The sequence below is a fragment of the Megalopta genalis genome, chromosome 1 (genome assembly GCF_051020955.1).
Source record: "Megalopta genalis isolate 19385.01 chromosome 1, iyMegGena1_principal, whole genome shotgun sequence".
Taxonomy (NCBI): domain Eukaryota; kingdom Metazoa; phylum Arthropoda; class Insecta; order Hymenoptera; family Halictidae; genus Megalopta; species Megalopta genalis.
In genome coordinates, this window is record NC_135013.1 from 32,197,685 (window position 1) to 32,220,394 (window position 22,710).

Genomic DNA, 22,710 nt, shown 5'->3' on the forward strand with positions numbered 1-22,710 from the left:
ATAATACTAATAATACTAATAATACTAATAATATTAATAATACTAATAATACTAATAATACTAATAATACTAATACTAATAATAGTAATAATAATAATAATAAAAATCAGCGTGTTTCATTGCCAACGTGATCATCGTCGTACTTTATGTATTTATAATATTTATACCGTGGTGTGGATCATACCGTTACATCGTATCGCCGTGATAATATAATTACATTACACGTTCGTAATCATCCACGCAACAAAGTCTCTGGGCGTCGGTGCGGGCCGGGTTTTTAGTAGCAGCGTCCTCCGTCCACGTCCTCGTCGTAAACGTAAAAACGTAAACGTGAACGCCGACGTCGACGTCAACGTCAACGTCAACGTATCCCGTTATCATTATCGTCATCGTCGTCGTCGTCGTCGTCGTCGTCGTCGGTCGCAAAAGGAAACACAGAATGCGGATAGAGGTACACGATAACACATCGTTCAACGTTTTTTTTCGCTGTTCGCCGTTCACCTCGTCGGCGCGACGCATCTCGTCAAATCGTTCCGCACGTTTATATCGTATATGTATTGTTGCCACCATTTTTTTTTCTCTTTAATTGTATGTACAGAAGAGGTATATACTCGATAATTATTAATGCATTAATATTTATAATAATTTACGTGTTCACGATCTCCGCGTGGGACCAATGCTGCTGCTGGCCGTGAATAATTCCCGTGTCGATCTCCGCCTACGCGCGATCACCGCCTCTTCTACAACCGTCGATCATCCTTGCTTCTGCTCTGCTTTTTCTCCTCTTCTATTCTCTCTCTCTCTCTTTTTTTTCTTTCACGCACACTCTCTCTCTCTCTCTCACTTTTTATTCTCTTATTATACTCCCGTTGATCCCCGTACGCCACCTGAAACGCCACAGGTGAGAAACGCACGAGCTCGGCTGCTCCGCGATTTATCGCGCGGTTCGGTTTGCCCGCGGCAGAGCTCCCCGGCGAGAGGATCGTCCTCCGGACATACAAAACGGAAAACCGGCGAGCTCTGTCGCGGGCGCGCGCGCGCGACTCGCGCACGCTCGCCGACGCTTCCCGGATCGCGATCGAGATCGCCGGATCTCCCGGAGAACCGAGCCGAGAGGATCGGAGCTCGCGAGTGAACCTTTCTCCCCGCGAACGGATCGGGCCCCGTTCTCGGGACCGGCGATCACGGTGTGTGTGTGTGTATGTGTGTTTTTCTTATTGCTGCGAGAGTCGACGGACTCGGAAAGTAATAGAGGTGTTTCTTTCGGGCGTTTTTCTGGCGAACGGAGACAGAGGGTTTCTGGCGAGCCGGGAAGCCTTCGGCGATCGTCTCTCGAGCATCATCGTTTCGAACGAGGAGATCGCGGTTCGAGCGAAAGATATCGCGCGCTGTTGTTGGCTCTTCGCGCGCTCTCGTCGGACATCGCGCCGCATCGGGCATCTCTACAGGGCTACCGTTATCTATCTAATACGAAGGAACGGGCTCGATAACTCCACCTAAATGTCTAGATTCTAACGTTTCTCGTCTACGGCTACTATGCGTCGTGCTGATCTCTGTGTCTGTGTTTATGTGTACGTGTGTTTGTGTGGGTCGCTCTCTTTCTGTGTATGTCGCTCTTTCTCTGTATATGTCGCTCTCTCTCTCGCTCTCTCACTGTATATGTCACGCTCTCTCTCTCTCTCTCTCTCTCTCTCTCACTGTATATGTCACGCTCTCTCTCTCTCTCTCTCTCTCTCTCTCTCTCTCACTGTATATGTCACGCTCTCTCTCTCTCTCTCTCTCTCTCTGCATATATCGAGCTCTCGCTCTCTCTCTCTCTCTCCATATGTCGAGCTTTCTCTCTTTCTCTCTCTCTGTATATGTCGCCCTCTCTCTCACTCTGTATATGTCACACTCTCTCTCTCTCTCTCTGTATATGTCGAGCTCTCTCTCTCTCTCTCTGTGTATATATCGCTCTCTCTCTCACTCTGTATATGTCGCTCTCTCTCTCTCTCTCACTGTATATGTCACGCTCTCGCTCTCTCTCTCTCTCTCTCCATATGTCGAGCTCTCTCTCTCTCTCTCTGTTATGTCGCGCCCTCTCTCTCGCTCTCTCTCTCTCTCTGTTATGTCGCGCCCTCTCTCTCTCTCTCTCTCTCTCTCTCTCTATATATATATATATATATATATATATATATATATATATATATGTCGAGCTCTTTCTCTCTTTCTGTATATGCCGCGATCCCTCTCTCACTCTCTCTCTCTCTATATATATGTCGCTCTCTCTCTCTTTCTCTGTGTGTGTAAAAGTGTGTATGCGTGTACGTGTACGTGTTTTTTTTTGTACGTACGTACCGTGTGTCCGTCGGCATCAGTCGGTTCTCCTGACTTTCGTTCGGTCGATCGTTCTCTCAATACGCCTCGCACGCATTCTCGATCTTTCTTTCTCACTCTTTCGATCATTCATTCTCACTCTCTCTCACTCTCTCGTTTTCTCGCTCTCTCTCTCTCTTTTTTTGCTCGTCGCGTCGTGTTTATAAACTAATTTTTTATTAAACTAAGACGTTGCTACACGCACACTACACCTCACCGCTAATATTTAGCAACATGGACATTATTATGTTCTGCATTTTTTTATTTCCATTATTTTTCTCTTCTCTCCTCCCCTTTTGTTTGTTCCTACGCTCGATCCCATTCCTCTCGATTATAAATCGATCAAAATATTTCCTCGTTTTCGGTATATGTATATCACGTTTAATCGTGCTAAAAAAAAAAAAAAAAAATAGACAAAAAGAAAAACAAAAACAAAAACGAAACAACGGATTATATCGGTAAACTGTTGTTAGTCGGATCGTACGCTAAGTGTACCGTCGACATCGAGCCTTTTGCTCTACCTACCTAATTCTGTTCTCTCTCTTTTCTCTCTCTCTCTCTCTCTTTCTTTTTTCTCTATTTTTCTGAGTCCGTTCTTCTACGGTTTGTCCGATTTCGCGTATCTCCCTTTCTCTCTCTCTCTCGCTCTCACACACACACTCTTTATCTCTCTCTCTCTCTCTCTCTCTCTCTCATTCTCTCTCTCACTATATTATATGTGTACTAAAAAGAGGTTCGCGCGCATTTATTCGAAACGAAGCGAAGCGAACGGAAGCGGCGACCGCCAGGCTCTCGTGTCGCGACGCCGCGCCTCAGAACGATCGCGACGCGACAATGTATGTACATCGTCGATTGGCCTGATAACAGCGATTATACCGCCCCAAAACCCACCCCCTTGAAACGCGCAATACGGACGCACTGAAGAAGCGTCTAATTCTCCGCGGGCAAAGTCGAAGGCTAACGACGAACCGATCGTTTGCTTCGAAGAGTCTCAAAGGCACGTCACTTAGAAGGTACCCGGTTATGTTATGCTTCGTTTTTTCCTCTTCACTACAGGCATGGACACGATTATTATTATTATTATTATTATTAATATTATTATTAATATTATTATCATTATTATTATTAAGTTTATCAATATTATCATTATTATTATTATTATTATTAATGTTATTATTACTATTCTTTTATTATTTGTATCGTTATTAGTAGTAGTAATAGTATCGTTAGCGATGGTATTATTAATATTAGTATTATCGATAATTATCGTTATTATTATCGTTAGTATTATCGTTAGCGTATCTCCTCTTACCGATATTATTACAATTTTCCCATTTGTCGGCTGTAACATCATTTGTTCTTTTCTCGTATCAGTTCGACCGTTCGCTCGTTTTTTTCTTTCCTTCTTTCTTTCTTTCTTTCTTTCTCTCATTTTTCCTTTTTTTCGTTCTCGTTAAATACCGATATTGCGCGTTCTAAGGTGCGACGAGCCGTTCGTTCGAAATTCGGAAAGTGTGTTCTCTCGTATACGACGGTCGCGTGCTTACGCGTGTTTCACGCGGAAACAACAAACAGAAAAAAAAGAGAAAAGAAAAAAGACTCGGGAAAGAACACAGAAGAGAAGTGAAAAAGAAACAGAGACGTCGACAGGAGATCGTCGTCTCGGCGCTGCGTATAATTTTTCTAGTCTACCACTTCGCTCTCTCTCTCTCTCTCTCTCTCTCCACTTTCACGCTCGAATAATAATAATAATAATAATAATAATAATAATAATAATAATAATAATAATAATGGATACACAGTCACGCGCCGCCACATGCACACCAGCGTTCGTTTGTCCCCTCGGAGTCCGGGCGATTTCGTAAATAATCGTCTTTTATCGTCCGTAGAAGAAAGAGAGACGTTTCATTTCTTTTTTTTCCGGCTCGTCGGCCCGGTCGGGGTCGCGCGCGTCGACTAACTTAAATCGCCGCATTTAATCGCCGCCCGCTAATTAAGTTACAATCTATTTGCTATTGCTGTCTTTATTATCGTCGAATCGCGTTGCGCGTCTGCGGACGTACCGCCGCTACGATGCTCGAACGCAAAGGTCGAACGGAAACCGGCGAAAGAAGAGAACTATGCATGCAGATCGGTTGCACGGAAGCGCGACGATCCGCGGAGCCTGACGATCTCGTTTCGCGGGACGTTTCCCTCTCCTCTCCCCCCTCTTTCTCGACGCTCTCGGCTCTTTCTCGCGTCTCCGATTCGCCGCTCCGGCGACGGAGGTGTTCCGGTTCGCCGCTCCGCCGACGGAGGTTCCGGCGACGGAAGTGTTCCGCCGACGGAGATTCCGCCGACGGAAGTGTTCCAGTGACGGAAGTGTTCCGCCGACGGAGATTCCGCCGACGAAGGTTCCAGTGACGGAGATTCCGCCGACGGAGATTCCGCCGACGGAGGTTCCGCCGACGGAGGTTCCGGCAACGGAGATTCCGCCGACGGAGGTTCCAGTGACGGAGATTCCGCCGACGGAGGTTCCGGCGACGGAGGTTCCGCCGACGGAGGTTCCAGTGACGGAGGAGTTCCGGTCGCGAACGAACGCCCGAGAGGGAGAGACAGAAGCACACACACACAGAGAGAGAGAGAGAGAGAGAGAGAGAGAGAGAGAGAGAGAAACGTCTTTCGATCGCGGATTAAAGCTCGCGAGGAGCCGCGGCAAACGCGGCGGCGATCTGTCCTCGCCGCGGAATCGATCCTCTTCCGGCGCTCGGCGGACTCTTCGTCGGCCGTTCTTCCTCCGTCGGCAGAACAGGAGAGATCGCGGCGCAGAGGAGAACAAAAACCAAAGAAGAAGAAAGAAACGAAAGTTTTCGCTCGAGTCGGTTATACTTGGATCTCGAACGCATCGAGATATTGTGCTTTGGCTCGAGGAGAGCTGGACGAAATTCCAAGGAATCACGGTTCACCGAGTCCTTTCGGTTGGATACGCGTTTTGTTTTTTTTTTCTTTTCGCGTTACGGGCACGCGTGGAAGAGCTGGCGGGTCTCTGTTTTGTTCGTCGGCGGGCCCGAGAGAGACCGGCGAACGGTTGGTTGTCGGTCCCGCGGCCGCGTGGAAACCAAATGGGCGACGAGAAGGAGAACGACGAGACCCGAACGACGCGCGATCGGATCGCTCGGATACCGTCGTTCCCTTTTTCTCTTCGTTTCGTATTCGACACCCCGCGGGCGGGTCGAGTCTCTTTTTCATTCTTTTTCTCCCGGTGCACGATTTTCTCGCACGATTTCTCCGCACGATTTTTCCTTCGCCGCTCCTCTCCGCCGCCGCGCGCGTCATCCCCTATCGCGCGACTCGACCACACACGCCTGCCGTTTTATTATTTCGTAAATTCGATATCGAAATCATCGTCGTCGTCGTCGTCGTCGTCGTCGTCAAGTGTGGTGTGTGTGTGTGTGCGCGCGATACAATCACGCGATTAGCAGTATCACCGTTGCTTTATTACAATTAGTGTTACAAAAGCTTGATTATTTGGATCGGACTGTAGCAATATATTCACATAACTATTCATCGTCGTGGAAAATAAAAATTCAACGTTCACATTACACTCTCGTTCACCGTCCTATCGCGATCGTCGATTATTGGTTTCGTAGTAACCCGTAATAAATACAATAATTCATATAATATTAATAATAATAATAATCGTAATAATAATAATAATAATAATAATAATAATAATAATAATAATAATAATAATAATAATAATAATAATAGTGATAGAAATAAAAATAATAATAATAATAATAATATTAAAAATAGTAGTACTAGCCGTAGCAATAATAATAATAATAATAGTAATAATAATCATCACCAATAGTGTCACAGTTGTCTTAACTCTCGTCGCAGCCGTCACCGTCACCGTCACCGTCGCAGTCGTCGACGTCGCCGTCGTCCATTTCCGTTTGTCTAGCCGGCTACTGTACAGATATTGCCACAAACGCAAACGTGTCGCTTTGGAATAGACGCGCATTCCGCTGGTTCGAGCTTAAACGCTAAATTATGTACGTTTTCGTGTGTGTATTCGTGTTGTGTGTTTGTGTGTGTATTACGCGTATGTTTCCGCACGGTTGCATGTGCGTGTATGTGTGTAGGTGTGCGCGCGCGCGCTCTTGCATGGGCGTGTTATGTTCGTATGCGCGTGTACGTCCCTTCGGAAATATACAACGGTCGCGCGAAAAACGTTTCCTAAACTAAAAGAAAGGTAAACTAAGGTACGAAGAGCGAAGACGACGTCGAGTGAAGAACGGTCTCGCGAGAGAGCAAAAGAGTCGAACGGGTCCGACGCGAGAGATCCTTGTTCGCGCAAAACATCGGCGAGAAGGGAAAAGAGAGAAGAGAAGCTCTTGCGCGAACGAGGGATCGAACTCGTGGAACGAATCTCGCGTTGTCCCGCGTGTGGTATGATCGGTGGATATACATTCTCGGCGTGCCGCCGTACGTTTATTGCCGTTTTCTTTTTTTCTTCTTTTTTCGCGGATCGTCGTCGACAGCGAAGATTCGAGGAGAGACCGTGTGCCACCGGAACGATGCGACCGCGAGAAGCGACAACGGAAAAGAAGCTGGAGAGAGACAGGTGGTAGAGAGTGTACACCGTCGCCGATATCCGCTCCGTCCCCCCCTCCGTTTCTCCTTCTTCCCCCCCGTTCGTAACCTCCTACACCTCCTCCTCCTCCTCCTTCTCCTCCCCCTGGGGAATACAATATCGTTTGCAACAATGTCGGACAGAACGCGACGCATCATCTTACAAAGTTAGCGGTATAGAAAATATCAGACGTAAAAAGCACGCGCGCGCGCGCGCGCAGTGCCGCGTGCGGTATCGCAAAGAGGTGGGGCGGGGCGGGGGGTGGTTTCTGCGTTATAAAAATACACGATTGTTCTCGTTCCGATTCGATCTCGGCCGATCGCGGTGCATCGAATGTTCTCGGACTCGGGACTTTTTGAACGGACTCTTTTTCCTTCCTTCTTTCTTTCTTTCTTTCTTGTGTTTTGTTTCGTTCGTTTTTATTGAAACGGGGACTTTGGCTCGTCGGGCGCCATTTCGGTACTCGCCGCACACCCTGTATGTCGGACGCTTTACACGGAGGTTCCACGTAGAAAACTGTTTCGCGCGCGTGTGTGTGTGTGTATGTGTATGTGTGTGCGTGGCTTGGTCGTCGCCACGGAACAGAGGGTGTCCCGTTCTTCTCGCGAAGCTGCGAGCCCTGCGAAACGGTGGTGCGAGGCCGACGACGCGTTGCCGTCGCGCGCGTGTCGCCATCACCGTCATCGAACGCGAACAGGATGATCGCGCGAGCATGATCGCGGTGATATGTGCGCGAGCAGGATCGCGAGAGCCCCGTCGCGATCTCGTCGCGCCGCCTCCCGCCAGATTTTCGTTTTTCTTTATCTTCTTAATCGCGGATTTGTTCCCGAATTCTAAGGACGATACGAAAAATAGATATTGCCGCGCAAGGACGCAAAGGACGCTTCGAGATCGGCCCGGCGTGTTCTTCGACGAGATCGCTCGAGTCGGCCGCGAGCCGATCGACTCGATTCGACGATCCGATGGCAGTAATGCTTTCTTTCCTCCTCGCTGGCTTTCGCTTCTCACCGAAACGCGCGTGGAACGGTGACGGAGACGACAGCGGGGGTTCGGATTAAGATAGAGACGGATAAATAGCTGGAGAGAGAGAGAGAGAGAGAGAGAGGAAAAATATGTACGTGTGTCTATGTGTGTATGCTTATATGTATGAGAGAGAGAGAGAGAGAGAGGGAGAGAGAGAGAAAGGATGAGAGAGAAAAGAAACAAGACGCAAGCGTCGGTGTACGCGACACGGGCGGAATAGTCGAAAGGAAACGAAGAGTCGGACGACGACGCGCTGTCGGGTCTCTCTCTCTCTGCTTAAGCTCGATCGCGGGGAACGGACGCGAGTTTCTCGCACGGGGGAGATTAAGATCGGAGAGGGGAGCAAGATCGAGCAAAGCAACGTCGAACGTTGCGTTATCTTCTGTATCGCGTCTATGCTTTGGTTGCGGGAATATATTATTACATTACAATGGTTACGCGTCCGGTGTGTGCTCGTCGATCTCGCCGCCGAGACTCGAAAACCGGCGGAGCATCGGCACCCTCGTTTCTTTCTCTCCCGCTCCCGGACGTTTTTCTCGGTTTTCTCTCAATCTCTGTCGGCTTCTCGTCGTCGTCGACGTCGTCGTCGTCGTCGTGATCGCGTCGCTCGGTGTTCCGACAGGCACACGCGCGCGCGCGCTCCTCGAAAACTAACCGTTGTTCATTCTCTCGTCTGCTCATTCGTCTCGCATGTTCCCCGCCTGGACCGTTTTTTCTTTCTTTTCTTTTTTTTTTATAATTCGTTCGTCTCGCGAAGGAGAAGCCAGAGGCGGCGGCGACGGCGGCGGCGGCGGCTGCGGCGGCTGCGGCGCCCGCCTCTCTCCAACGTGGCCGCGCAAGACAGTTTCTGTATCGTCGTCACTCTCCCTTCGATTCCCGCGATATATTTATACGATAGAGATCGGACAGTCTGGATGCGTCCTCGAAGAGTCGGCTGACGAAGACCCGGCCGCGGTCCGTGTCTACCGGGAGCCGCCGCTCTCTGACGTTTGAGGTACCGTCGCCGGATTGTGGCTCGTCTCGTACTCCATCACCTCCTGGTAGATCAGCTCCTTCCACTGCTCCACCGTGTGCTCCCGTTCGTCCACGCTGTGGTCGTACGGACCGGGCGCCGGCTGAAACGGATCCATCGTAAATCATCGATTCTCCGCGCACTCTACGCATCGTACGACTTTTCATGGAATCGAGACAGAGCCGCGAAGGTTTCATGAATTACTTCCAAGGTCGAAGCATCGCTGTCACCCTCATCTTTGTTTTTCCGTCGCTCCGCTTTCGGCTTCGATTTAATGCTTCGCTCTATGATCACGTCTGAGAGACGTGGTCAGATAATCGGGCTAGAAGTGGTTATCGTGTCTAAGAGAGTGGCCAAAATATCGGGTCAGAAATGATTATCACGTTTGAGTGACGTGGTCAAAAATCAGGCTAGAGATGATTATTACGTCTGAGGGACGTGGTCAAGAAATCGGGCAAGAAATGATTATCGTGTCTAAGAGACGTAGTGAAAGATCGGGTCAGAAATGATTATCACGTGTAAGAGACGTAGTCAAAAGTCGGGTCACAAATAATTATCGCGTCTGAGGGACGTGGTAAAAAGATGAAACCAGAAATGGTTATCACGTCTGAGAAGCGTGGTAAAAAGATCGAACCAGAAATGTTCATCGCGTCTAAGAGACATGGTCAAAAATCGGGTCACAAATAATTATCGCGTCTAAGAGACGTGGTAAAAAGATCGAACCAGAAATGATCATCATATCTAAGAGACATAGTCAAAAACCGGGTCACAAATAATTATCACGTCTGAGAGACGTGGTCAAAAAGTCGGGCAAGAAATGATTATCGCGTCTAAGAGACGTAGTGAAAGATCGGGTCAGAAATGATTATCACATCCAAGAGACGTGGTCAAAGATCGGGTCACACGTAATTATCGTGGTAAAAAGATCGAACCAGAAATGTTCATCACGTCTAAGAGACATGGTCAAAAATCGGGTCACAAATAATTATCGCGTCTGAGAGACACGGTAAAAAGATCGAACCAGAAATGATCACCACGTCTGAGAGACGTGATAAAAAATCGGGCCAGAACTGATTACCGCACCAGAAAAACGTGGTCACAAAATCGGGCCAGAAATGTTCGTCACGTCCGAGAGACGTGATCAAAAATCAAGCCAAAAATGATTACCACGTCTCTCGGACGTGGTAAAAAGATCGGAGCGAGAAAAATGATCACAGCGCAAGGAGTCCAAAATGTTTTCATCGCTCTATCTCGATCGCAGTAAAAGTTCCACGATGCAGTCGCAAGAAATGATGAAACGCTGCCGCCGTTGGTCGCGCGGTGGTCCGAATCGTGGCTCCGACGCGAACGAATCGTTCGTTGCTTATCTAGAGCTCTTTACGGTGCACGTTCGTAAATTCTCGGTCTACGCTACGGGTGCAAGAATCATCGGTACACATACACGGACGCATCGCTATCGCGTTCCGGAGGATTAGAAAATTATCCGAGCTTCCTGGTAGGCCGTATCTGTTGGAATCCGCGGTATCTTGTTTCCTATCGTTATCGGGAATTATTAGATCAGGTGCTATTATTAAACGGAGGAATAAACCCGCGTCCGTGAGAGCCTCGAGACGTCTCCGCGAAAAGTTTCGAACACGCGCGTTATCTATTCTTTTTTTTCCTTTTTTTTCGAACGAAAGCGTAACGTCCGACGATAAAAGGAATCACCGAGAAAGAAAAAAAACCGATAGCCCGAGTTTCTTGGCCCGGATCCATCTATCTATCCCCGCGAAGCCCGGCCGGGTGAAATAATAACGGAAGCGTTTCCCCCGCGTCGTTCGTTCCGCGGAAGGAAGAGACACGTCCGAGACCATCCGCGTGCGCGCGGCTTGGCAGGATTTTCGTTCGACACTTACGGCGTTGACTTCGCCCTCGTCGTACCACACGTTTATGTAATTGTGCAGCAGAGCGTCGTCGACGGAGATGCGTCGCTCGGGGTCGATGACGAGCATGCGCGACAATAGATCCCTGGCTTGGCTGGCTGAAAAACGGAGAAAAAGGGAATATCGCGGACCAGTGGAGGAGGATAAGGCCGGCAAAAGACGCGCCGCGCCGGCGAGCGGCGAGAAAACCGCGGCGGAACAACGGTCCGGGACCGGCGGAAGAACGCCGCCGGTTTCCGCGCAGTTTCCGCCTAGTTCTCGCGGCGATCGATGCCGTCGCGGCGGCCCGACGACGCTCGTCGACCTACTCACCTTTTAATCTATTGTGCTCCGAGGAGTCCGAGGGGAACAGCACGTCCGGGAATAGCCTGTCGAACGGGTATCCAGGATATCGCGGCCTGTTCTCCACGTAATTCCTCACCGTCGGCTGCAGCCGCTGCATGAACTCCTGCGCCGGCGTTCCAAGTTGTTCTGCAACAATCGTGAGTCGCTTTTGTCCCGTTGTTTCACGACGAGGAAGCCCGGACGACGACCGGCCGGGAACGGGAAACGACGTGGGTGACGAGAAGGGAGACGGGGGGAAGGAGATCGACGAGAGCGTACCAATTATTTTGTTCCACTGGTCGATGTGATCCGTGCCGGGAAAGAGTACGCCGCCCCGTATCATCTCGCCCATGATGCATCCGACTGACCAGATGTCCACGTTCTCCTTGTAGCCCATGCCCAAGATCACCTGCGGGAGAAAAGACGATTAAACCTCGTGCAATCGGTTGCAACCTCCTCGTTATTCCACGTTATTCCTATCATATTCCTCGCCGATCTGTTACTCTCCAAAGGCGAGTGTCCATCTGAGAGGAAAACACTCGAGAGTTGCTCTACAGTTTTGTCTATGCGGACCCTGTACCCTTTGCCCTTTACTCCTGCCCGCGTCTTGACAATCTGTGCTGTGGAGTGGCTAGAGTCGTGGCTAGGGTCACTGGAGTATTTATTTAACAAATGTCTGGCGATACGGAAATGAGGGATTCCTGAGGTCATTCGGAGTAACTTTTTCCTTTACAAAAATTTTCTTCGAAGCGCCGTTAACGAGTTATTAACGAAAGAAGACTGACCAATGAGGCGCGAGCTCGGCTAGCGCGAGGCGGTCCGGTCAACGAGCGCGCGAAGTCCAGTTCCGCTCATTGGCTCGGCTGCCTGGCGCCTGACGAACGCTCGCCCCTCATTGGTCAGTGTTTTTCGTTGATAACTCGTTAACGGCGCGTCGGAGAAAATTTTTGTAAAGGAAAAAGTTACTCCAAATGACCTCAGGAATCCCCCATCTCCAGATTGAGAGACATTTGCGAGACATTTTTTGGGGGGAGATCCTATTGTACCTTAAGGACACTCGCCTTAAATCCATCCGAGAGAACGAGGAAGAGGTAATGGAGGAAAGCGAACGAGGAGAAATCTAGACGAAGAAAGGGTTTGCTTACCTCTGGCGCTCGATAGTACCGCGTGACGACGTACGGCGTCATCATGAACGTCGTCCCGGCGGTTCTCGCCAGCCCGAAATCGAGGATCTTGAGCGTGCAGTCCGACTTGACGACGATGTTGCTCGGCTTCAAATCCTGCGGACAATTCAACGCGTGGATTAAATTCGTTCACGTTCGACAATTCCGTGGAACCTTCGTCGTGGAGCGGATGCAGCGGAATCGTCGGGAAACTCACCCTGTGAATGATACCGGCGGAGTGTAAGTGCTTGATGCCGCATAGCATTTGATACAGAAGGTAGGACATGCGCTCGTGATCCAGATCCATCTGTATCACCTGGCACAGGTTCGCGTCCATCAGCTCCATCACCAGGTACACGTCTTGAAACTCGTCCAACGATCGCTGCGGCGTGAACGCGTTCAGAAGACCGATGATCTAAACGGCGAGGAAGGACAAACGTTTCCGTTACACCGCGAGTTTCCTCGATACCAAGGGGATGGAGGAGACGGGGGTCGGAGGAAGCCTCCGGGAGGCAGACTCACGTTTTTATGGTTGACCAATTTCATTAGCTTGAATTCCCTGTAGGCCCTTTTCGCGTGCGTCACGTTTTGAAAAGGTCTCGAGAGCTTCTTGATCGCCACGTTCTGAGCGGTAAGTGTGTCGTACGCCGCGCTGCAACACACGTGCAATTCGAAGATCGAGCGGCACACTTTCGCATGTGTGGTTCGAGGGAACCCTCCCGTGTGGAACTTGAATCGCGGGGGACTTGAATCGTGGGGAACTTGAATCGCGGAGAACTTGACTCGCGGGAGACTTGAATCGCGGGGAACTTGAATCGCGGAAAACCCTTCCGCGGGAAATTTGAATCGCGGGAAACCCTTCCGCGGAGAACTTGAATCGCGGGGAACTTGACTTGCGGAGGACTTGAATCGCGGGGGACTTGATTCGCGGGGAACTTGAATCGCGGCAAACCCTTCCGCAGGGAACTTGAATCGCGAGGAAATTGTATCTCGGGGAACTTGACTCGCGGGGGATTTGAATCGCGGGGAACTTGAATCGCGGAAAACCCTTCCGCGGGGAACTTGAATCGCGGAAAACCCTTCCGCGGGGAATTTGAATCGCGGGAAACCCTTCCGCGGAGAACTTGAATCGCGGGGAACTTGACTTGCAGAGGACTTGAATCGCGGGGGACTTGATTCACGGGGAACTTGAATCGCGGGAAACCCTTCCGCGGGGAACTTGAATCGCGAGGAAATTGTATCTCGGGGAACTTGACTCGCGGGGGATTTGAATCGCGGGGAACTTGACTTGCGTGGAACTTGAATCGTGAGGAAATTGTATCTCGGCGAACTTGACTCGTGGGGGATTTGAATCGCGGAGAACTTGACTTGCGAGGGACTTGAATCGCGGGAAACCCTTCCGCGGAGAACTTGAATCGCGTAGAACTTGAATCGCGGTGCTCGCGGGACTCGCGCGAGAAGCTAGAATTTTCGCTAGAAAACTCGCGAGAGATTGCCGACCGACGCCGCCGCGTGGCTTTTTTGGCAACGGTCGAGCGCCGAGTGCTTAGGTGACATCGATGCTTGCAGAGGCGCGACGATCCTTTCGTCGATCGGATCGCGGAAATCTCCCACGTCGATTTACATCGATCAACAATACGATCGTTGACAAATATATGTGGACGTTTTTAAAAACAGAACAACTTTTCTAAAATTATCTTTTCAGCGTGTATTACCAAGACCTTAAAAGCGCGTTATTAGAATTTTCGTTGTAAGCTGAGACAAAAAAGAAGTTGAGGAACATTATTGTCGATCCATGCAATTGATATTTTTGCAAAATTTGTTTCCAGATTGTTTAATAAATTAGTCCTTCTGACATCTCTGAAAAGATTCAGCTCGAATAAAACTCGAATAAAATAAATAAAAAAAACCTAACAAAATATATAAATAATATAAAATAATATATATAGAAATTATATAAAGTATATAAAATAATACATATTAATATTAATTATTATATTGTATATTATTATATTGCTATATAATAATATAATAAAATATATATAAAATAATACAAAAATAATATAAAACCTAGAATAAATAAAGAAACCTATAACACATGTTGTCGAATGAATCTACCATGTACAAATATTACGGATGGGTTGAGAAATCTACCCCGCGAAAGTCCTCAAGTTAAAAAGTCCTTTTCAAGTTGAGAAAAATCTTATTCCCATTTCAAGGTTATCCGCATACACATATTTGTCCACAGCCGTACATTAACGAATGGGGTTGGACGAAGATGCGGACTTACCAAACGATCCCCTGGGCACCAGAGCCGATCGGCTTCAGGTTCTGGTATCGCTTGAGAATAGTGAACCTGGTGTCCCCGACTTCGACCGTGTAAAACATGGTGGACAGCCGGGTCGTCTTGTCGAGCCCCCGGTAAGGCATGCGCCTCGGTGCTAGTCGGTCCTGCTGCACCTGCACCTGCACCTCTCCGCCGCTCGAGCACTCCTGGTGCACTCGACGAGGACTTACGCTCTTAGCCACTTTGGATGCGAGGTATGGAGCGCTCGGCCGAAATAAGATCCAGACTCAACCCCTGTTTCGTGGTGGCGCCTGGTAGGGCGCGAGAGCACGTTTCTCGCACGCTCGCGTCTTCGTTCACCTGACGGACACCGTCGTCGTCGTCGCTGTCCCTACCCCAGCCCCTGCCCCTGTTCCCCAACCCCGGCCCCTCCCGACCCCAACCCAGTCCCAGCCCCAGCCCAAGACCTGCCGCTGCCGCTGCCCCTGCTCGCGAATCGGCCGCGCCAGATTCGTCTGCGACAAACCGGAAATCCGTTAATCCGTTGCTCCGTTAATACGGCGCTCTTCCGGCCACCGTGGCGAAACCGTCGCTAACGAAATTCCCTGCGACTTACACGTCGGACGTATTGTTGAAGACTATTTGGAGAAACTAATGAAGCAAAAAGGGGATGGAATTGATGGGTATGTAGCATGCGCCGTTTTCCAGGGAGCCCGTCAATTATTAATATTATAGAGAGAGATTATTAATATTATAATAATACTTTCTTCACTGGGGAGAGTATTAAAGTGTAAAGAGAGTATTAATGCTAAAATTGCAAGCAGTCTAAGGAAATTCAATCTTATTGTTTTTATATGTGCCGTGGAATTCGTCCGCGTTTCGACGGTTTCGCATCACAGTGCGACGGAACGGGGTCGAAGAGGGCCGAAGGAGACCAAAGGGAGGGGAAAATAGGTAAGGGCGCATCGTCGCGGCCTCTCGTTGGAGCTCGAGAGACGGTAAAGAGACGGCAGAGGGATAGCAGTGAGATGATAGAGAGGCGGCAGAGACACGACAGCAAGGAGACTGCAGGGAGACGGCAGGGAGACGGTAGAGAAACGGCAGAAAACGCCAGGAGACGGCAGAGAGATGGCAGAGAGACAGCAGAGAGATGGCAGAGTGATGACAGAGAGACCGCAGAGAGACGACGGCAGAGAGACGGCAGGAAACGCCAGGAGACGGCAGAGAGACGTCAGAGAGATGGCAGAGAGACAGCAGAGAGATGGCAGAGAGATGGCAGAGAGACGGCAGAGAGACGGCAGAGAGACAGCAAAGAGACGACGGCAGAGAGACGGCAGGAAACGCCAGGAGACGGCAGAGAGACGGCAGAAAAACAGCAGAAAGACACTAGGGAGACGTCAAGGGAGACGATAGAGAGACAACAGAAAGATTAGCAGAGAGATGGCACGGAGACTGCAGAAAGACAGCAGAGAGACTGCAGGGAGACAACAGAGAGACAACAGAAGGACAGCAGAGAAAGAACAGAAAGACAACAGAAAGACAGCAGAGAGACAGCAGAGAGATCGGCTCGCCTTCCTCCCCCAGCCCCGCACCACCCCCCAAGACCAATAGCTCGTTACAACGAACGAAGACGCGTCGGAACGATAAAGATGCGAGGAGCACGGAGGAGACGGTCGAAAGTCAACGCACCCTAAGCCCTAACGTTCCTTGGCACGTGCGTTCCCGAAAAATCGATGTTCGGGGAAGATATAAGCCCACGATGATACTAGCGAGAATATAGTCGCGCGTTTCTGTCTCGACAGGCCGAGGCAGGGTGGCCGATATGGGTCGTATACATGCAGAAACTCTTTCTGCTTTCTTCTAACCGAAGAACCGAGCCAAAGAGAGATCAGTCGGTCAGCCAACGGGGCAGACGCCGCGACGCGGAGCGTATCGTCGCATCAGGTTCTCCTACGTCTTCCCTTTTTACGGGATTCCATCGATCCTGGTTGCTCCTCCCTTTCTTAAGGAATATTTCGAAATTGGTTCGGAATCTCGCACTTTTTCTTCGGAATGGAATATTAATACATTCGACGCCAATGCGGTACATAGGGCATCGAGGAAAAGGACGAAACTGCGCCCGGATTCCGCGGTTTTTCAGAAAGATGGAACTGGCGACAATCTCCCGGACGATATCAGAAATTTCCTGCGTAGCAAGTGCCGTTCTTCGGAATGGAATATTAATACAGAGGGTCAAGGAACATTGGAACATTCGACGCCGATGCGATACAAAGGACATCGAGGAAAAGGACGAAACTGCGCCCAGATTCCGCGGTTTTTCAGAAAGGTGGAACCAGCGGCCGATATCAGAAATTTCGAGCGTAGCAAGTGCCGTTCGTTGACCGGTCTGTCCTGCCACAATTGTCGCCGTCGCGATTTCATCGCGGGATCGTCGGTCCGGCTCGGGGAGGACGCGATCGGATCGGATCGAATCGAATCGAATCGAATCGAACCGAACCGAACCACTCGAAGTGCGCGGGACAGGATCCCGGTTAAGAATAGAAATTGGAGCAAAGTCGGGCACACATTCTCGGCCGCGGAAGAAAAAGAGCGTCCGCTGGTCGAACGGTTTTCGTCGGACGGCCAAAATTAGAGAGAGGGAGAAGGGAGAAGAGCCTGCGCTAGCTGGTAAAACGCTTCGCTCGCGCGAATATCTCGCTCTCGTGGGGCGAGAGCGTGCCGTGTTCGCGTCGGGACACGCCAATTTCTCCTGGTACCACGGGATTCCCTCGATTATTTATAGCGATCGTCGCAGACGAAGCCACCGCCAACGCCGTCGCCGTCGCCGACGTCGACGTCGACGGCGGCACCGATGCCGCGTACCGACGCATCTACCGCTCCTTCCAACCACCTTCCTGCTCGCTCCGCGTTTCCGTCTCCCCTCTCGCTCCTCCCGCTCGAACCCCGAGACTTCCATGAACGCGAGATCCAAGGGAGGGTGTAGCCGAATTTGGCAGCGTAGCGTGGATCTACAGGAATTTCTCCAGGAAATGCCAAATTTCGGGCTGCTGTGAATTTCCCGGCGCTGGTTCTACGTCTATGCAATTTATTGCCACGTCGATGGCTAAGGGTTGTTGGGATCGAGTGAGAAATATCGCGGAGCTACGAGGCACGTGGCTGTTGAATCGTGGCACGTGGCCTCCGAATTGCCTTCGAATCGTGGCATGCGCCCTCCGAATTGCCTTCGAATCGTGGCATGCGCCCTCCGAATTGCCTCCGAATTGCCTTCGAATCGTGGCAAAAAATTAGAAATAAAAAAGTCAAGTCATCGTTTTTATTCTAGCATTACTATGCATCCATATTAAGATTATTATTATTATTATTATTGAGATCGGTTGTTTGGTCTAAATCGTCCAACAACAATGGCGCGCTGGGAATTGATAAATATTTCAAAGTCTCTGCTTTTTTGCGAAAACCCTGCGCCGCGTTGTACTTTCTACGGAGTGAAGAATAAACGAGGGTAGCAAAAAGGTACAATTTGGCAGCGCAGCTCGGATCTATAGGTCCCAAGTCGGTCCTAATTATCGAGGTCGGGTTTTTCGCGCGGGTCGTCGAACGACAACGACGCTCTGGGGTTTTCTCGGTCTTTTAACCGTCTGGTTGCAACGAGCTATGTCTGACCTGTACAAAAGCACTCTGGCGGTTCCGAAAACCGAGGCTGGACGACCGAGACTCTCTCTCTCTCTCTCTCTCTGCTGCTCTCTCGAAGGTTGCCGCGCCGCGTCGCGAATCGAGCGCACGCGAACCACGTGGAAAGCATGCGTCGGTAATTTGGAGGGCGTTCTCGCGACCAGACGAGACGGGACGGGACGGGACGGGACGGGAAACGACGCGACGGTCCCAAATACTCGACATTTGCTGGCCTTGCCGGCCGTTCGAAGACGTCCGCAAGGATGCCGGTGGACCCGGCGCGCGTTCCTCTCTCCGGCATCGGTGGTTGGATGCTCTCCAAAGCGCGACGGTCTAAGTTGTCGTCGTCGTCGTCGTCGTCGTCGTCGTAGTCTGAGTCGTCGACGGTGTCAATCCGAGAAAATTCGGCTGGCTGTTCTCGCGCGAGCATAATTCACGGGATAAGCGGGATCCGAGGGAGTTCGGATTCGGGGGAAGACGCATGGCCCGGCTCTCTATGATTTAAGGATCTCGTTTCCGTCGGCAGAAACAGCGCCGCGACGTTCCCATGGAATTGGAATTCAGCGGCGCCCTTCGCCACCCTCCACGGCGAACACCAATTTCCCGTGGAAAGTTCGGGGTCCGCGGGCCGCGCCCGTTTTTCCATCGATTTTCGTATACTCACCATAAACGAGCGGCCATCGCGGACGGTCCGATAGCTGCGAACCCCGAAGTCAGAGGAATCTGCGAACAGACGAGATCGACCGTTAGAAAGAACAATGGCAAACTATAATATAGTAAATAATGGTATAATGTGATAAACGATGGTAAATAATCGAGCGCCGAAGTTCGAAAAGAGGGAAAAACTGTTTTGTAATTTCTTCCGGAAAAATGGGGACATGGGGTTGACCTGGGCGCTGTTTCACCACCATCGCCCCCATAATCGCTGCAACTGTAATCGTCGTCGAGTCAAATATAAGGGGTGTCCTGAAAGTTAATCAAAATCAGGAAATGAGAGTCCCGACTTCATTTCAAGTGACTTTTTCCTTGGCGCGAATAGAATTCGCGGCTTCGCTGGACGGCGGATCCAAAAGGAAACCGATCAAGCTTATTATTATCATCATTATTATTATTATTACTTGCATTAGCACGCTAATATAAGCACGAGTATACCGCGGACCTACCGCATTTACGGTAAAAACGAATCCAGTATCGAATAGCATAAAAACGAAAGCGATCGAAGAATATCTTGCAATCGAAGCCGTTGATTTTTATTTCGCATAAAGATCGGCGGTCTATCGGCGAGGCTTAACGAGCTTTTCGATGATCGCGTACGAACAAGGTGGACCTCTGTCGCTTTCCTTTCAAACAATAATCCCGCAAGGTTTTATCGGATCTGCTCGAGAGCCGGGCGATCGAAACCGAGTTATCGAGGAACAGATTGAGAAACTGAAAGGTCGGCTGTTTATCGCGCGGACTTCGGAGAGCCTATCGGCCAAAGCGGATAGAACGCGCGAACGAATCGGTCGCTGATACGGATCCGGAACTCGCCGATGCTCGGGTCATCGAGAGAATAGAGCACGGCCGCGAGACGAATCGCGTCTGCGAACGGTCCAAGCACGGCGCGCCGAGCACCCCGAAACCTCGGGAGAGCCTTTGATCCGGCAATTAGCTTTGCCGGAGCAGGGATCCCCGCGCGATCCGTCTTCCTTCTACTTTTACTTTCCGCGCGCGGTTCCCCGCTTTCGTTGTTCCTGTCTCTTCCGCGCCGCGAAGTCTTCCTCCGCGCCCGTCGGCACGCGGGTCGCGCGCGACGCGAACTCGCGGTGTTCGCAATTTCTTTGATGGCAAGGCCCGCGATCGACTGGAACCGGGACGGAGCGTGAACGGCGCCGGGAAAATGTCGATTCGGATATTAAATTTCCTCGGCAGAGGCAACGCGTATTTCCCAGAGGACGGGAATCTGCTTGCCGGCACAATGCCGGCCGCTTTGTCGGCCGCCGCTTCTTCTCCGACACCGACATACCGGGTGGCTCGACAGATATTGCCGCCTCGATTTTTGCGACGCTATTGTTACACGCAGCAAAATGGTGGAAATTTATGTGTAAAGGTTGAACGGCTTCTACGAAGCGAAGCTCGATATTCTTTATGAAATACAGAACATTTTTGCACGATTTTCCTTCAGCTTGTAGAACAAAGATGGATAATTTGGGAGAAGGTGATACGATTATTCGAGCCTTATTTTTATAGTTGCCGATTGTCAATAATTATGGAAACGAAGCGTCTTCTCCTTCTAAGTTGTTCATTTTTGTTCACGAGCCGTAGGAAAATTACTGTATTGTTTAATAAATATACATAAAATACTGTAATATAAATAAGAAATATTCATTACTGTGGTATTAACTTTTTGATATCGAGAAACCGTTAATAAACCATTAATCAATGAGATATTCTCATTTCTGCGTTGTTACGAAATCACGATTCTCGTGTACAGAAAAAAGTGCTTCATGGTTCCATTGATTTTCACGATGATTTTAAACCCGACGACTTTTTCTTATAGATAGAAATAGACTTTTTCTTTTTCCTACGAAAAAGAATCGAGATTTCGTAACGGCGCTACAATTGAAATATCTCCTTGACCAACGGTTTTTCGATATAAATAGGTTATGTCAAGGTTATTTTGTGTTATAAATAACACTTTCTTTTGTAGAGAATATTAAGCTCCGCTCGTCTGCTGCGAGAAAACGCGTACGATCCCTCTCGGAATCGTTCAACTTTATATTATTATATTTAATAATTTATATATTCGCTATAATAATAATAATAATAATAATAATAATAATAATAATAATAATAATAATAATAATAATAATAATAATAATAATAATAATAATAATAATAATGATGTCGAAAATCCGGGTGATAATATCCGACGAACCACCCTGTACGCGCACCCTGTAGCCGCCCCTTCACTCGCGACCGAGTAATTGCGACGTCTCCTGAAACCACCGACGCTTCATTTTTTCCGGGTCGCGAATTCATTCGCGTAATTGAATCGCGGCTCGTTCCCGTTTCCTCCGTCCCGGGTGAGATAGCTCGGCGAGATACAGGGTTACACGGTTGATCGAACTCGTATCGGGGAAAGTCGAAAAATTAGGAACGCGGCGGCAGGTTCGCGCGCTCGCGGAGAACGCGTCTAGCGCGTCGCGATGGAATTCGCGGCGTGCCCTCGAAATAACGGGCCGACGACCACGACGACCACGACGACGACGGCGTCGACGACGAGGACGCTGACGGCTTCCCGGCCGGCTTCAGCGAGCGTTCGGCTAACCGTTCGCCTCTTATTTAACGCCGACGAAATTTTAAGAGCTCTTCGTTAATTCCGCCGGCGCACTTGCGACCCGTCGCGAGACGCGCCGCGACGTTAAAACATCGCTCGAGAGCCTGTTTTTCGTTATCGCGCTCGCTTTTCGAGGCCGCCGTCTCTAACGCACGCCGAGCACTCCGTCGAATACGGCTCGCCGAACGAGAGGTCTCGAACTTCTTCCCCTATTACTGGATTGCCCGATCGAGCACCGATCAGGCGTCGATCAAGTGTCCCGATGCGTCGCGAATTTCGATGACTCGTTCAGCGATTATTTCCGTTCGAAATACGGGTCCGCGGGTTTTGTGCTGTTACAAGCGACTGAGACGTTAATATAACATTGATTGATTCTTCAGGTAGCCGTGAATTAAATCGCGACACATTCGCTTGTCACGTCGGACGCGTTTGAGTGACGCTGTTCTTCGATTGCATCTTTTAGTCTGGATAGTCGATCTTCACCGGTAAAGACATTTTCCGAATTTATCTCGAGAACCAATCATTTTTTCGCTCCGATACCTTAGCAATCTTTTACGCAGATTAAACAGGGGAATCGATCTGTGCAATCAATAATATGCATTTCCGTTGGAGGAAACGATGCAATTGCTGAATTCACGCGCGCCGATGCACTTGTAAAAAATCCGAAGGCCTAGAAACGCGGTGCTCTTCGAGCGATTCATCTTCCTCCTTTGTCATTTTTTTTCGTAAACGCGTTAACAACCGAGTTGTTGCCTGAAACGATTGCTTGGTCCAGCCTATGCATACACAGGGTGTCCCAAAAATGTCTCGAAATTCGGTAACGTCGGGTTTCTCGGATCATTTGAAGCAGTTTCTTCCTTTACAAAAATGTTCTCCGAGGCACCGTTAACGAGTTATTAACGAAGAACAGTGACCAATAAGAATCGAGTGAGGCTGACGCGATGCGGCCCAGCCAACCAGTGCGCGAAGCGCAGTTCCGCTCATTGGCTCGGCCGCCTAGCGCCAGCCAAGCGCTCGA

General features: G+C 49.7%; 1 protein-coding gene across 2 annotated transcripts in view; it reads right to left on the reverse strand.

Annotated features, from left to right (window-relative positions):
- Positions 1-114: 114 nt before the first annotated feature.
- bsk (mitogen-activated protein kinase dJNK) overlaps positions 115-22,710 on the reverse strand; it is an 85,869-nt gene continuing 63,273 nt past the window's right edge. For both annotated transcript variants that reach the window (XM_033465762.2, XM_076525647.1), the window contains exons 4-12: positions 19,038-19,096; positions 14,708-15,219; positions 12,940-13,069; positions 12,635-12,832; positions 12,400-12,534; positions 11,534-11,663; positions 11,243-11,401; positions 10,904-11,028; positions 115-9,111 (exon numbers count right to left, since the gene is read on the reverse strand). In XM_033465762.2, the coding sequence (XP_033321653.2) occupies positions 8,959-9,111; positions 10,904-11,028; positions 11,243-11,401; positions 11,534-11,663; positions 12,400-12,534; positions 12,635-12,832; positions 12,940-13,069; positions 14,708-14,847 (1,170 nt within the window). In that variant the 5' untranslated portion in view covers positions 14,848-15,219; positions 19,038-19,096 and the 3' untranslated portion in view covers positions 115-8,958. The remainder of the gene's footprint in view (positions 9,112-10,903; positions 11,029-11,242; positions 11,402-11,533; positions 11,664-12,399; positions 12,535-12,634; positions 12,833-12,939; positions 13,070-14,707; positions 15,220-19,037; positions 19,097-22,710) is intronic.